At 37.2% G+C, this 16,304-nt stretch overlaps 1 protein-coding gene across 1 annotated transcript in view; it reads left to right on the top strand.

The window, feature by feature from the left end:
* Nucleotides 1-15,916, top strand: part of LOC136559317 (adhesion G protein-coupled receptor A3-like) — a 252,001-nt gene extending 236,085 nt beyond the window's left edge. The window contains exons 18-19 of the mRNA XM_066554455.1: nt 8,137-8,232; nt 11,379-15,916. Coding sequence (XP_066410552.1) covers nt 8,137-8,232; nt 11,379-12,600 — 1,318 coding nt within the window. The 3' untranslated portion in view covers nt 12,601-15,916. The remainder of the gene's footprint in view (nt 1-8,136; nt 8,233-11,378) is intronic.
* The last annotated feature ends 388 nt before the right edge of the window (nt 15,917-16,304 follow it).

The following is a 16,304-nucleotide window of genomic DNA, read 5'->3' as shown; positions in this document are numbered from 1 at the left end:
AATGCTCAGCTGAGCAAATCTAAGAACAAAGCTGCTGGGTCTACCATTAAAGTCCCCATCTTTGTGACATTGATTGCTTGGTCATTAATATTTTCTGAATGATTCTCTGTGTGTACAGTGAAAGAGTTTAACAGAAAATAAAACTGAGAGTATTACTCCTATGTTACCAGTGAATCTTATGCAATTGAAATTATTTAGCTCTAACTTGTCATTATAGCTCATAATAAAAATTAATGCTTCAGAATATCTTTTTTTTAATACAACAAATATACTTCATGGCAAAATCCAAAAATATATCAAGTAGTGAATAAATAACCTCTGAATCAACTCTCAAAGCTTCTTGTTCTATGAAAGTTAAAAATACTGTAGGTTCAGGTCATTTGAGAATTACAGACTTTCAAAACAAGGACTTGAATGGTCTGTTTAAACTTTTTAAAAATTACTGCAGAAGAAATAACATTCTTCTTGAGAAAAAAACATTGCCTAAAAGGCAACTGAGTGTCAAAAACTTAAAATGCATGAAACACAGGGGAATTCAGGAAGTTATGTTGGTCACTGCCATAATAAAATACGGAATTGACATAAATTCCTTTTTAAAATTATTGTTTAAAAATTTAGTCATAGGAGAACATAGACCAGAGGTCCTTGTCAGTGACTTTCACAGTCAAACCAAATTAAAATATATGTCCTCATGATAGTAATTTTATTTGGTTCCTTTGGCAGCCTCAATGAAATACTAGCTCAAGTAAAACCAAAGAAATCCATATTTTCTGTTTAAAATGCAAGGTGGTTCTACTGACAATCATAGGACATTGATTCTAATATAAAGTGATCTGAGTATTAAATATGTGACAATATAGGAGTACAGTACTTATTATCTTTAGGCTTTACTTTTCATTTCACTTTCATATTATATAAAATGCCATTGTCACATATACGCTGCCGTCAAAATTTCTTGTCTTGATGAGGGTTGGTAGTCAATAGTTCTTTCCTCCCCTTTGAAAGGCAGAGGGACATGGTGGTAATTGACTTTCTGGAGGTGTACTGCAATGCTTGCTGAAGCAGTTGTGTTCGATTCAGTAGACTGGAACTGCAAAGTGATTTCAGCTAACAGCTCCACGCCAGAGTAGTCAAACACCTGGAAAAATGAGGTAGCAATGAATACCTCCAAACAAGGGTATCAGCCCATTTTACTGCTAGAAATTAACTGTGGAAACAGAATTGAAAGGGCTGCTTTGTTCTCTAGGATAATTATAATCATGTAAATAAAAAATACTCAAAGCATAAATATTATTTCTCCTCCCATGATTTCTCTCCGAGCATTACCATAAACAGTGTTCTCTCTATAAGCATCATACCTTTGAACTTTTTCAAATTCTGAATCTTTAAGAAATACTAATAAATATATTTTCTTTCTCATCAACATGATGCTTAATATTTTACTTACTTCTTCCCTTCACAAGTGCATTCAGGATGGATTCCTACTTACCCTGACTTAAATAATTTAGTAATTAAAATAAGCAGGAATAGAAGTCAATAGAGCTAAACTACAGCATGGAATAAACTGTAAGAATCATCTCTGTCTGATTTCCAGCAGCCCTCAAGGCATTCTCCAATAAACCAGGGAAAAAAGTCAAGGTGTCTTTGTTTCTTAGATACAATAGGTCTTCAATTAGTCTAGTTTACTGAGAGACGATACAGTTATCTCTATGTAAATGAATCTCCTTTCTCTTCTAAATTTTCTCTGAACGTTTTTTTGAGTTCCCGAATTAGTCTTTTATCTTTTTGTTACATGCATTTTTATTTTTCTGTCCTCTCTGCTGGCTTAGACTGTCTCATGTGGTCCTGGTAAAGCAAACTGCAACTGTACTCTCAGCCTGTAAATTCCTTTTCATCTGCAAAATTCTGGATAAGTCATAATGGCTTGAGCCAGGGTCTGCCCTGGGTGGAAGGGCAGAGACACAGAGTGAATACCCAGGGCAGTGGGCTCGCAGCAGAGCAGCTGTGGATATGACAGCCTGGTCAGAGAGAGAGAAAGCCAGATAAGCTTTCCCATGAAGTGGTCTGGGAAGTTTTAGGGAGGTAGAGAGAAAGAATGATAAACAAGTGGTAAACAATCTGCAGCTGGTGTTTTGAACAAGTTGTTTTTCTCCTAAGGTCTTTACCGAAGAGTGGTTCCTTAATTAACCGGTTGGGTCACAGGTGTTAGTGAGAACCAGTCAGGCTCTGGGTGAATGAGGTTGGTTATAAATATCATGAGACTGTAATAAAAATACCTGTTTTGCCTTCTGATTGTGGATGGAGTGTGTCACTACCCTTCTTGTTCCTGACTCAATGGTGACAAGAAGCAAATAGGTTTGAAGCTGTTTGTTAGATGAGGTTTCAGATCTTCTGACACTGACTAACATTGTCCCACTTTATTGCCCATGTTCCTGTGACTCTTTAAGGACAGATGAAGAAAGGTATTTAAACTCCGTTCTCATGGCCAATTTTAATAAAAAAACAGAGGCTAGTTTTGTCTAATAGAGGCCTGGACATCTTAAGCTGAGCAAACAAATCTGCAGAGACTTTTCTTAATCAATTTTTTATTAATTAATCTTTCTGTGGGTTAGTGTCTGCCTCTAAATGGAAAAGATTATACATATTCTCAGAAGGAAATTTTGACAATTAATTAATTAATGTTTGCAAAGCTCTTAAGTTGCAATAAGATCTAGAAAGAAGGGGTATATAAAAAATGAATTAATAACTACCTGTCCAGTGACCTTTGCTTCTTCTGTGCTGAGTGAAATGTCTTATGGGGAAAAAAAAAGTGGACTGTGAATGGGCAGTTAAAGAAAATAACAGTAGTGGCACATAAAAGGTGATAATAGGGTTTTCACACAATCCTTACTTCTGCTTTTGTTTACATTAAAGCTTGACTTACAAAAGTAGAGTTTATTTTAGCATTATTAGTAGATTCTTTTTCTTTTTTTTTGTTTTTAATCTGTATTCTCCATCTTTAGATCTCCTTTGCAGATAGGAGAAAAGCACTGCAGGAAACATGGGTTATTTCTCTTCAAAAAGGTCATTGAGAAAAACAAACATAGTATTTGTAAATATGTTTGTAAGTCAAGATTATCTGGGAATATAAAAAATATATTCTCTGAATCCCATAATTTCTAAAAGTTTTATTTTTATTTTATCAAAATTCCCAGGAAAAAGGACCACAAAATGATGTGATGCATGAAAGATTCAGGAAGAATAATTTGAAAATCAGGCTCATAAATTCAGCTTTCTACAGATCAGCTACTTATCTGTCTGCCTGCCTCCTGGGTACTTGAACAGTGGCATCTGCTTAGCTCTGAAGTTAATGACCATTTTCTCTATGAATTATTTTCACAAAGATGTTAAAACCAAATCCAAGCTCAAGGAAAAAGAAAAGGGAAAGTCTTCTTGCTGTGACTGTTCTTTTATTTTGATGTTTATTTTGCAAGTAGCTAGTCTTCCTGTTTGACCTGTGCCCTAAACGTAAGTAGAGCTAAACTGATAATTTTTTTTAATTGGTACAACAGGCAGAAAAGAAATTAATGCTTCAGTGGTTTCTTTATATATATCTAACATGTACCTTTCTAGATTTGTGCATGCAGAGAGGAATAAAGTTAAATATATGTACATCTTAATCAAGTAGTATCTGCAATAAGGACTATTTGAAGCCTTTTAAATGACTTCCTGATACATTGCCATTTTGCCAACCTCTGCAGAAAAAAACCCTTATAGTCAGTCTTGCATTACACCCATAAAGGCAATTTTTTCCAGACTCAGAACCTTGACTCTGAAATTTTCTTTTTGGAAAATTTCAGAGTCAAGGTTTTCAGTCTGGAAGAAATTGGGGCTAGAGAATAGCCAGACACTCAAGCAAGAAATTTACCACTGGGTAGAAATCTCCTTTTACTTGCTGACTTACTGTGTAACATTTATGAAAATAAACTTAGCAGAATATACTGTATGTTAAGTTATCAGAATGGATGCTGCCTGCAGGCCATTGCAGTCACTCCTGCTGACATTATCCTGTTTCTATCAGACTGGCTGTGTAGCTCCCAGTATTTTGTGGTAGAGTTCTCCTTACAAGAGGAGTTCTTGCCAAAGGGAAGCTGGAGAACAGTAAGGCAGGATGTCAACAGAGGGGCATCTCCTCCAGCAGTGTCTGCTGCTCTGTTGGGGGGGTTGTGTTCTTGTCAGTGCATGTAATAAGAAATATTGTGCTTGCTGGTCTCAGGCAGTCTCTGCAGCAGAAACTTGGGGGTTCCCTGTAATGTTCAAGGAAAGTGATTCCTGCAGATCACTGCCCACCATTGCTCATCTGTGTCTGCACAGCCCAGTGCTCAGGCCCTAGGTGCTGCTGCGCTGCAGCTGAGAGGTGAGAGTGCATCCTGCTGGGCCCTTCCAGGCTGGTTTTAATCTAATTAGCTTGGATAACAGTGTTAGTGAAGATGTGATGGAATGAGCTTCAGTAAATAAATGTATCTTGATGTAAAAGCCTGCTAGGAATCATCAGGACATCCCTGGGTGGCCAGCAACAACAGTGTACAAATTTGAAAACCTCTTCCCAAGGGCTATCGAAGCAAGGGCTTGGCAGTTGCTTCAAAGCCCCAAATCATCCCACTGATAGTTTATAGCTTTCCCTGTAAAACAATTTGAAAATATTATATAAGTTAACTGCTTGTCAAGATAAAATTATAGCTGGAAAAAGAATTTTTATTTTCTCCCTGGGTTTTCCTAGTCTTTAAAGATTTGCATGCATGGTTATCATGACTACAGCCAGTCTGTGTTGTCTGCCTTCACCATAACAGTCACATTGCTCTTCTTACTGCTGCATACAGGGTTCAGGTACTGGCAGCCTGAGTCTCACTTGTTTGTGTTCTTGAATGGTAGAAGAGTAACACAAGCAGATGAAATTGGCTCTGGGTTACTGCATGTTCTCTTTTGAAGATGAGACACCCCACTGGCGTAATGAGAAAAATTAGAAAATCAATTCAGAAGTAGAAAAGGCAATTGGAAGACTAAAGCTGTTGACTGAACCAAAGGACATTGACCTTTAAAGCTTTAAAATTCTAAGATAGTTATAAGAGGAAATAGGAAATGAAAGGTAGGCAAACATTATAGGGAAAAGATATATATATTTTTTTTAATAGGAAAATATTCTTGGGGTGGGGGGAAGGATGGTTGAAAAGCATGTATTTGCTCAGTCTACAAGATTCACACTTCTGGTAGAGCTTTATTACTCCTTTATTCTGTGAGCAAGCATTACTGGACAGGAGCATAGCCCTTCAATTTTCCTGTTGTATGGCTGAAAGACATCAAAAGTTGGCTGCAGCAGCCTAAGAAGCAGAACCAGCATCTTTCCAGTTACAACCCTTACACTTGGACTGCTTTAACTGGGCTGGAAAACCTGTTCTGTGGACAAGCCCAGGTGGTGCTATTCCAAATATCAGTGAAGATTGGTATTAAGGCTGCACAGGGAAGAGCACACACAGGTCCTGCACAAGTCAGGCATTGGCTTAGTGAGTACTGGGACAGCAGCACCCTGGGCAGGGGATCATTCAGATGACATTATATCCATCTTGCTCCTGCCTGAACTGAGACAGGGGCAGCTGGGTTTCTTGGGCTTGGAGACAAAATCCTAGATGCCCTGGCTTGCCCAGTCCCTTCATGTACAGTAACAGAGACGTGCCTTGAGTGTAAACATAGGATGGGAATTAAGGACTCTCATTTCCTGCATGACCTTGAACACCTAATCTCTCCTTGTTTCCTCTCTGTACAACAGGAACAATACTATTTATTGACCTCACAGGGGGCTGTAAGGCTAAATTAAATAATGTTAAAAACCCTTTGATTCTTTTAGATAAAAGGTTTTCTAGAAGTATGAAAAATAGCTATCTCTTATCTATATTTTTGTCACTTTTTTATTTATGCCCCATCAATTCTACTGCACTTTTTCTTTAGAATTATTTGCTTTATCCCATCTGCATGAAGAAGAAATTGATAACATTTATCAATTGATAAATTGATAAATTGATCTCATGATGGCATAAAAAGTAATGTTTGAAAAGTCTGGTCTAAATTTATAAATATCAAGTGTACTTCCTCACAACTAACATGTATATGAAACTTTTGATCAATGTCTTTTCTTTGGTGACTTTGCAATATGGTCTTTTCTTTTTTATTCACTGTTTAAGGTATCCACGAGCTCACACAAATGGACAAGAGCACTTCTGCTCTTACAATTAATTTAACTTCTGTATCTTTGATTATCTTTTCTATTTGGTCTATTTTAATCCTATTCCTCTCTTGCTGACTTTTCTTCTATTCGACAGCTTTTATTTCACTTCACCCTTCAAGAATCTTGAACCCACCAATGAAAAATCTTTTGTATACACTGTCATTTCTATTTGCTGCTTTTTTTTTCCCCTCCCAGTGAGACAGGGGGGCGATGTGTTTGCAATGTGATGTGCTGGATATCAGTACAGTGCACCTCAGGTACACTGAAACATTTGACTTCACTTTATGTTGTTTCTAGAATGTATTTTCTTGCTCTTAGCTCTGAGCCACAACAGGAATTTGGCCAGATTTTGCCACATTTCTGCAGCACTGTGTAGCTAAAGGGCTTCCAGAACATCTGTTGCTACTGTTGTGTTCAGGAGCCTGCTGAAAGTGTGAGCTGTGAAGCAGATTATCTAACACCCAAATACTGGCTTGTCTGAAACTTTAGATAAGAATTGATTTATATGTATGTATCCAATCTGTAAAAAGTGGTGGAACTGCAAAAAAATGAAATTATAGGTTTCATTTTAGGTAAATTCTATGGTGTAATCACTTCAAATGAGTTCAAAGTGCAGTTTCCTGTACTTCTTTCTGTATTCCTATTTTTTCTACTCCTTACTATTTCTTAGATAAATTGGGATTAGCTTTTCCATGCCTCATTGCTGTACCCTAGTAATTTCCTGAATTTCAAAAATGCCATTGAAAATGTCTTTGTTAAAAATAATAACAAGCTATTAAGCTAGCTTATTCAACATGCTCAAGTCAAAAGATATTTACAATCATTAAACTGTAGTGGATGAATGAATTTTGTAGGAAGACAGCTTGTTCATTGGAATTTGTTGAGCTCTTCAGAATAAGCCAAGTGACTCCTACTCAGTGACTTTGAATTTAAAAAATCTGAAGGGCTTCCTGATGACTGCAAAATATGATTTTCTGTGGTCTGTTTACAGTTTAAACCATTAGGACAAAGATTGACTGTAAATACTAACATAAAATTTTCTGATGCCTGACCCATAATTCTGCTTTAGAAGAAGGTGGGAAAAGAGGTTAAGAAATTCTAACACTAATTCTGGGCTTGCATTAAATGCTGATTTATTTAATCTTACTATTGCTCTGTTTCTGTAAAAATCCTACCTTGCAATGACTGTGAAATTTCCTAATATTTGTAGTACCTTAAATAAAACTAATGGCTAGATTGTGATCAGAATGTGCCCCACAGGTTATCAGATTCCTCTTAGACCTGAGGGACACAGCAGCAGTGAGTGGGAAGTGTCTGTATCCCTGCACACAGTTTCCTCACCAAAGAAGTGGCTTGAAAAGAAGCTCATTTTGCCTGCTGACAGAGGAGGAGCACTGGTGAAGGCAGGAGATGAGTCGGGATTTCAGGAACCAGCTGAGCTCCTGGGTGCAGTGGAACATCTTCCCTTTGCTGCAGAGCATGGTCACTTCCAGCTGCGGGAATGGGGGCTGGGGCTCTCCACCTCAGAGACCACAGCACTGGGAGTGCTGTGCTCCAGGCACAATTCTGTGTTTTGGTTATATAAATGGAAAATGTGATGATGGTTCATTTTGCTGAATTTAAACATAGGCATGAAGGATGGCAAATTCAGTGAGAAAAGTGACTCCATATAAATATTAAAATTTCTGCTCTTTGTTACATAGAGTACAGTTCTTATTGTGACAGTACTTCATTCTTTGTTTTTCTGGTTTTAGGGACTTTTTTAATATTTCAGCAATATTTTATTCCCAAAATACTTCAGGAAGGTACAATTATTTAAAAAGTATTTTCAACTACAAGTCAGGCAAATTAAAATATCAGTTATTATCTCTCCACAGATTTTACCTGATTAGTGGTGGAGTTCCGTTCATTATATGTGGGATTACAGCAGCAACCAATATCAATAATTATGGGATTGAAGGCAATGCACCATAGTAAGTATAAACCACTATCATAACACCTTTAAGGAAAACAAGTTCTGTTTCTAATCCAAATAAATGTACCTGACTTCATAAAGGGTACAGGCATGCAATTTGGGATTATATCTGTGACAAAATTTTATTAAATATTAGCTGTGAAAGAGTAACATCTTAATCTGGAGCTTGCTGCTTCACCTCCAGCAATTTGACTCCATTACTGGTAATACAATCACCTTTCATTTACAGAATTATTCTTCATTTACACCTGAATAAGTGAAAGATATTAAAAATACCTAATGAATATCATATCTAATGCAGCTATTATTTATTTAAATATTTTAATTTCATTATCTACCTTGATTTGATATCCTTCTGGCAACTCAAAGCAATTTAAAAATAATGATGTAAGAAAAGGACAAGTAAAAATCCCTTCCCCACTTCCTCCACTCCCATCCCTCCATTAAAACCCAAATATTTTGGATTTTCACCACTTGGAAATGTTCCAGTCACAATGTCTGGCAATCCTGTCATAATCCCTTAATGTCCTTGTATGTAGGGAGGTGTTCAGCAGACCTCCACAAGCTCACCAGGCATCACATTGATATTAATTCCTAATTCTTGGCATGAAGCATGAGGTATCCATAAGTACATTTAGTCTTTCCATAAAAGCATAACAGAAAGTGAATTTGACTGCAAAGTTAAATACAGTGTGTATAACAGATCAGCATGGCAGTGACTGGCACACTAATGGATATTTTAGTACTCTGGCAGCACTAATACTCCAGAGGACATCACTCTTAGTTACTGCTTTGAGCATCTATTGTAACACATTTGAAACTGGTTATGTTCTGGGCATGAGAAGTGGCAACCAAGGAGAATGGGTTGTAAGTGAGCATCTGGCTCCTTAAAGACATTTTTATAGGTAATTGAAATTTAAATTCCAATAAGAAATCAGTGCATACCATGGCTAACTGTATGCTCTGCCTAGGGCCCAACACATATTTATATATTTATTCAAATTTATCCAATTAAACAGCCAGTTTATAATCTACAGTGTATTATAAAGCTCTATTATTTATGTTCATAAATATGACACATTTTTCATTTTGGTGCAGTTACTGGGGTTATACTTCTTTAATCATATTAATGTAGCAAATCAATACCTGGTGCCACAGTGTGCATAGAAAACAAGGGACAGATGAGGAATGGTTATAAGATTGAGTAAAAAGTTTCTAATTCAGTGGCAGCATAGTGAGTTATATGCCTTATTCATTTTTTATGGTATTAGTAAAGTAAATGTAGATGCACAAACTTGAACTTCTTTTTACCAAATAGATTTTGTAAGTGATCCACAATGAGATTCTACTTGAAATAACAGCAGCCTATGAGACTGTTCCACTTGGGAGCATTCTGCTCTCCACTTTGCATCAAATACACAGGGTTCAAATGTATTTCAAGTATTCACCTAGCTTTGTGTTCTCTACTTACCCAATTAAATGTAGGTGGTTATTTACCTATGTTTTCAAAATATTTTTCAGGGGATCTTTTCTTGTGCCTGTCTAACAGTAAATTGTGTACTCTTTGGAGTGTTTCTAAGTTCATTAATACATGTATGTATGTTTCTGTTTAAGATTCAGATTTAAAAAATTCAAAGTCATTATTCTGCAGGACTTTACTTTGCTGTAAAGTCCAGTGGGACTGTCTCTATTTAGCTGAAAAGTTCCCAACCTGGGAGAAAAAAGTCATTCTGCCCTTTTTATAGTAACTTGTAGATAATTCCTGGCTTGACAAGAATCTGATATCAGAAGTTTTCTCACTGGAACTGGAGGAACTGCAACTAATCCCACATGCCTAAATGAATATGAAGTGTCACACAGTGTCACTTTGAGAGCTGGAATCATCATGACAGATCACCTGGTCTGTCTTTCTGACCCAGTGGGAAATTAGCTATATCCAAACCATTCCTGACAGTTATTTATCTGAGGTACTTTAAATGCTCCCGTAATGGATAGACCACATTTCATTCCAACAGCGTATTATCCTAATTGTCCTAACAGCTAAGAAACTTAAAAAAAAAATCTAATTTAGATCTTTCTTGCTGCAGTTTAAGCCCATTACTTCGTGCCCAAGTCCAAGAGATAAAGTAATTCCTCTTTCCAGAAATCCATGCAATATTTAGGATATAAGAACCTAGTAGCAGCTGTACTAGGCTATACTGCCAGCTCAGATCTCTGTCTGTAACCATGGCTAAAAACAGATCATAGGGAAGAGTCAAAATGAGGCAAATATTCCTTCTCCCTCTAACCCATGTTCTGCCAGTTTCCATCTAGGATTTCATTAGTGTTTTCTTCTCCCATGTTTGTTTGATCAGATCATTCATACTTAAGACAGTCCTCTCAGACTCATGCTGGCCTGTGAGCTACTTTAAGCTGCTCTAAAACAGTTATGGTTATATTACTTAAAGGCTAGTAAACCATGATTATGCTACAATGATATTATGCTACTAACATATCACAAAGAGATCATCAGTTTCCCTAATTTTTCTGAGAACATTCAAATTGACATGGATGGACTCCCAGGAACTCTAGAAACAGTGCAGAATTCAGAAATGGCATATATCTTTGAGGTCTGCTCACTGCAGAAAGTGGTTACAGTTCAACTGGAAGAAGCCTTTTATCCTTTTTGGTACTCAGGCTGTTCTCTCACAAGAAGAAAATTCTGTAAGAGCAATCTTCAGGCTTAAGAATTTGTAGCAATGTTCATTGATACAAACCACTGAAATCTGTACATTTCTATTGCTCACATGGAGTGCATAAACTATGCCTCATTTGCTTTTTAATCAAAGTATTAGTGCTGACATTTTTAATAGTAGAAAAAAGGGTTGACATAAATGGTCTTACACTTCACTGCAATTCTGGAGTCTAAACTGACCTACATTTCTTGAAAATTTTCAGTTTTAATAATCTGTAAATTATAGCATATATTCTATTCTATTAAAAAATTAGAAAGTGATGCCTCAGTTTAATTAATATTAAAGATAGGCTCCCTCTCTCCACAAGCTGAACTTCTGAGATACTTTTGTGTCAGACAACAGTCAGTTGTCCATCACATCTAATGTGGGCTCTGAAATGTTCTTGACTCTCTCTTGTTGTTGTTTTCAGCTGCTGGATGGCCTGGGAGCCCAGCCTCGGTGCTTTTTACGGGCCAGTGGCATTCATTGTGCTGGTGACCTGTGTTTACTTTCTCTGCACGTACGTGCAGCTGAAGCGCCATCCCGAACGCAAGTATGAGCTGAAGGAAAAGACAGAGGATCCGCAGAGAATGCCAAGCACTGACATGGGCCATGGTCACATTACAGACTCTGTGTCCGTTCCCCAGGCAACCTGCCCCATGATTTCTTCTTCCTTATTGGAAAATGAGCATTCATTTAAGGCTCAGCTTCGAGCTGCAGCATTCACTTTGTTCCTGTTTACTGCCACTTGGACCTTTGGAGCACTTGCAGTGTCTCAAGGCCATTTCTTGGATATGATATTTAGCTGTCTTTATGGAGCTTTCTGTGTGACCTTGGGGCTTTTCATCCTGATCCATCACTGTGCAAAGCGAGACGATGTGTGGCATTGCTGGTGGTCCTGTTGCCCATCCAAAAGAAACACCTACTCTGTGCAAGTCAATGTGCGCCCAAAGGTCAACGTCAACGGCGACACCCAAGTTCATGCACCTTGTCTGCAGGAGTCTCCATGTCCCAACAAGTCAGCTGTGTTCAATCACCCAGCAGCCAGCCACTGCAAACTCACCAACCTGCAAGCCGTGCAGAACCACGTTAACTGCCTGTCGCCCGTGACACCGTGCTGTGCAAAAATGCACTGTGATCAGCTGCTTGACGATGACGCTCACATTCACGTCCACAATGAGGGAACCTTCAGACCCAACATGCACATTCACAGGTGTCTGAAAAGCAGAACTAAGCCACGTTACTTCAGTCGGCACAGGTCTGCAGGGGAAAGGGAGTATGCCTACCACATCCCCTCGAGCATCGACGGCAGCATCCACAGCTCCCACACAGACAGTCCCCACAGCACACACGAGAGCCAGGTGGGCCACAGGCGGGCCTGCTGCTCCAAGAGTGACCCGTACCCCACTGTCAACCAGCCTGAGAGCAGCGACGCAAGTACTGTCATATACAGCTGTGGTAAAATGCCAGACAGTGACACTGTGCACCACCCAGCTCACTTTGAAATGCACCCACGGACACAGTCATTGCCATTTAACACAACAAATCACAACGGGATTCTCAAGGGAAACATGCATGAAGCCATGATATACAGCTCAGATAGTACGGGAAATATCAAAACTGGCCCTTGGAAAAATGAAACTACTGTGTAGTTCACGGGCCATCATAATGTGGTTTTTGCCCTAAACCATCGTTATCTTTGGTTTTTTTCCAAAATAAATATGGTCATATGTTTGCGTAGCTCATCAGTAAATTGTACAGCTTTTTATTTTCTTTGTAAGTGTTAAAGAAAGAGGGATAGTGACAGTTTTAAAGTGAAATTATTTTTAAAAGAAAGTTATAAAATTATTCTGAAAGTAATGAGAAAATGAAGTCTAGAAAATTGAATAAGAGAGGCAATATCCTTTTGTTTTACAGAATGGCATTTCTTTAGAAACATCATTTTCATTCATTGTTTTCACTTTCTTTCTGTAGTAACTTCAGACACTTTTTATAAACATATCAGCATCCTAAACTTTTACTTATTTATTTTTGTAGAAAAATATTATTACTGTGCCATGAATTTTAATCAGAAGTGGCTATGGTAGAAATGATAAACAGGATTTTATAAAATTGCAGCTTTTTAGATATACAAAAGTGATACTGCCTCTAAAAACCTTCTGTAGCATATGGCCTGTAAAGTCATGTAATGTACAGTCTCTGTTCTGTCTTTTTTCTTGTTGGAGAGAAGTGCTAGGTAATGTCTCTGTTACATCTTTGGTGCTGTATTGGTTGTATTTTGCATGACATATGTCAGGATATACCATTTGCTGTTTTATAGTGTTACATGTGTTTAAAAAAAAGAACAAAAAAAGTGTGGTACAAGGCTGTGACAAACCCTATTGATATTAATCTAGAGCATTATAAATCTACAGGAAAAAAAAATCACTCTGCACTAGTTTAAGTGGCACAATCCTTTGTATAAGGTTATATGATAGCTTTGATAAGGGTCCACTCTAATGTCTTTACAGAGCATGCACTACTCATTGTATGTGGCACTGTGCAGTGTAATAGCAATTGTCTCAACAGATTTTACACTTCTTTGTAAAGTATGCCTTTTAAACAACCTGTAAGCTGTTCCACGGTAACCTTTCCACATCTGTTAAGGTAGAGCAGTTTTATCATTAACTCTTTGAGGACTACAGTTATTTTCTTAAAGTAGCTTATTCTAGTTCAGAGATACTGTATATATGATACTGTCTATTTAGTTACATGATCAGTGTAGTCCAGAGTCGTCAAGAAAAATGAAGTTCAGTAATTTTCTAAAAACACCTTCTTGGAATCCATCTATTAATTTTACCACTTGCTTTCTGAAAACCCATTTCCTCCCCTAGCAAATTTCAGATTGTCTTAATCCTTTAATGCAAATTTGACCTTCAGAGAAGCTCTTTATGTTCATGATTTCTGCTGAATTGTAGGGCATTCCAGGGTCAGTAGCATTCTCTATTAACAAGGCTCTTGGCAAGATTTTTTTCATATTTCCATGAACATCTGGACACAAAGCATCAACTCACAGTACAGAACTGCATCAGAATGATCCCTATATGTAATAAAACTGCTTTTTACAAATAGGAAGGGTGCAGAATAGTAATAGATTTCAGAAAGTGAATGGGAGCATAGAGCTGTGAGAAAAATGTCTACAGTGGAAAGTGAACACTGGATCCAGAAATGAGAGAAAAAGCACAATTCTGTACAGCCACACAAGAAAGTTTGCTGTGATGTCTTCACACAGACTTATGTAATTGCTTCAGAGAGGAAATAGAAAATTCCATTGAGAGACCATCAGTCAGTGATTCTCTGTGTATATGTGGCAGAAATCTTCACTATATTTAAGCTCCATATTTTTCTGTTATAAGCAATTTATTAGACTCTACCTTCTTTTTTTTTTTAATATGTAGGAATAAATTTCCTAATAGTGTACATAAATGACAATTATAATTGTTAGAATGTTATAAAAACATGTAAGTCAGATGAATGTGTTCTGCAGTGTTGCAGGTGGGAATTAGTACTCAAAGGGTTAATGCTCAGTATCTGAGTGCAAGAAATCTTGTTTTTCTGTATTTTTGTAAATTTGAAATATATATTGTAAACTCCAGCAGTGCAATGTATCCATCTCAGATTGTGTATTTTTAAAAGGTGAGCAAGAAGAATGCACTAGGTGGTTGTCAAGTTTTAAGCCAATATTCAATGATTTCACGTCTGCTTCTTTAGCTAATACAAAAAAAAAGACAAAACACTGAGCTTTATTATGTATATGCTGTATATGCTTGAACTGTCTCTAAACTAAAATACAGTATTTTTCTTTGTTTGCATACTGAAATATTTTCTGTTTCATAATTGTTTTCTTTTAATATTACTTTTACTCATTCCACATAGACAGTGACCCTAAATAAGCATAGACATAATGTGAAATCCACTTCTCTGTGTCTCAGCACTCTGTATATGTATATTCTGTAACAGTAAAATTGTAGGAAGTCTGTAGACCATTATGCAAAATATCACACACACACACAGAGCCAAGATGAAATACTCACTCTGCAAGAATCCACTCAGTAAGCTCCTTTATTCAGCTTGTGTTATAATCACCTCTGTTATTTTGTCTGAGAGGCCAATTCCATCCTCATAATGGCGTACAAAAAAGTAAATAGGTGCTGCTTTCCACAGAATATCTCTGGAATTCAAAAGTAAAATATTAAAACACTTTTCTTATTGTGTTAAAAATTAATTTAGTGAATATTTCTGGGTTAATTTGGAAGAGATGTGTTATGCAATAATCTGTTTGCATATTATTTTTTCAGAAAATATACAATATATCTACAGAGCAGGAGACATGATATTAAATAAATATAAAAATGTTTTGTAACATCAAATTTGACCAAATGCTTTTTATGCTTTTGACTTTTTTTTTTCCTTAAGATAAATGACATAATTTCAATGCTTTGGAAGTCTGGTTTTGATTTATTGTGGGGTTTTGGTCAATTACAGTCAGTGAACCATTACTACTTTACCTGATTTTCTTCCCTATAAAAATAAAGTCGGTGAAATAACCAGAGTATGAGATATATTGTCCTAGTAAATTCCTCACGGACACACGTAACACATTTAAAAATCAGTTTTAGTTTTGGTGATTCATTGATGATAATAAAATGGTTGAACAGATTTTACTGTTCACTTTCTGTCTGAGATTAATCAAGAGGAATTTCTTCCAAAAAAAAGATAACCTTCAGAGAATGATGCAATCAACAGAAATCTGAATAGCTGCTACCAGAATAAAAATATGCTCTTGCTGTGGTGTTGTTCTCTGCATATAGAAATTCCAGTTTTCATGACCGAATTTGAAGTCACATAGGCTGTTTATGAGAAAACTTCCTACCCAGCCTCATATAATGAATTTGGGTGTCAAAATAAAGCATACATTTTTTCACATTATGTCTGGTCATATGTGTTGTTCCCAGGAATCCGCTGATTGTGTCTGTGCTGATGGGACTGAGCAGTCGCCGGCAGTGGCCATGAACAGCTGCTCTCCTCCACCACACAGCTGCCTGCCAGCTCCCCTGTGAGCACCCTATCCAGGTGTTAGCACCCCACAGGGGCTTCATGGGGCTGTAAGGCATTCATCCTGTCTGAACCAAAGCAAAGTGTGAGCTTAACACAAAGTCAAGGCCACCTTTGATGGACCACACAGGCCATTGGGCAGCCCCCACTTGAACACTAAACAATGAAGGCAGAAAAATGGAATAGAAGTGGATTTAAGCAGTTTTAAGTCCTCCTCCCTCTATCTCTCTAAAGCACCTGCCTAGTAAGTCTACTGCCTACA

The sequence above is a fragment of the Molothrus aeneus genome, chromosome 8 (genome assembly GCF_037042795.1).
Source record: "Molothrus aeneus isolate 106 chromosome 8, BPBGC_Maene_1.0, whole genome shotgun sequence".
NCBI lineage: Eukaryota > Metazoa > Chordata > Aves > Passeriformes > Icteridae > Molothrus > Molothrus aeneus.
This window is presented reverse-complemented; position numbering and strand designations above follow the sequence as displayed.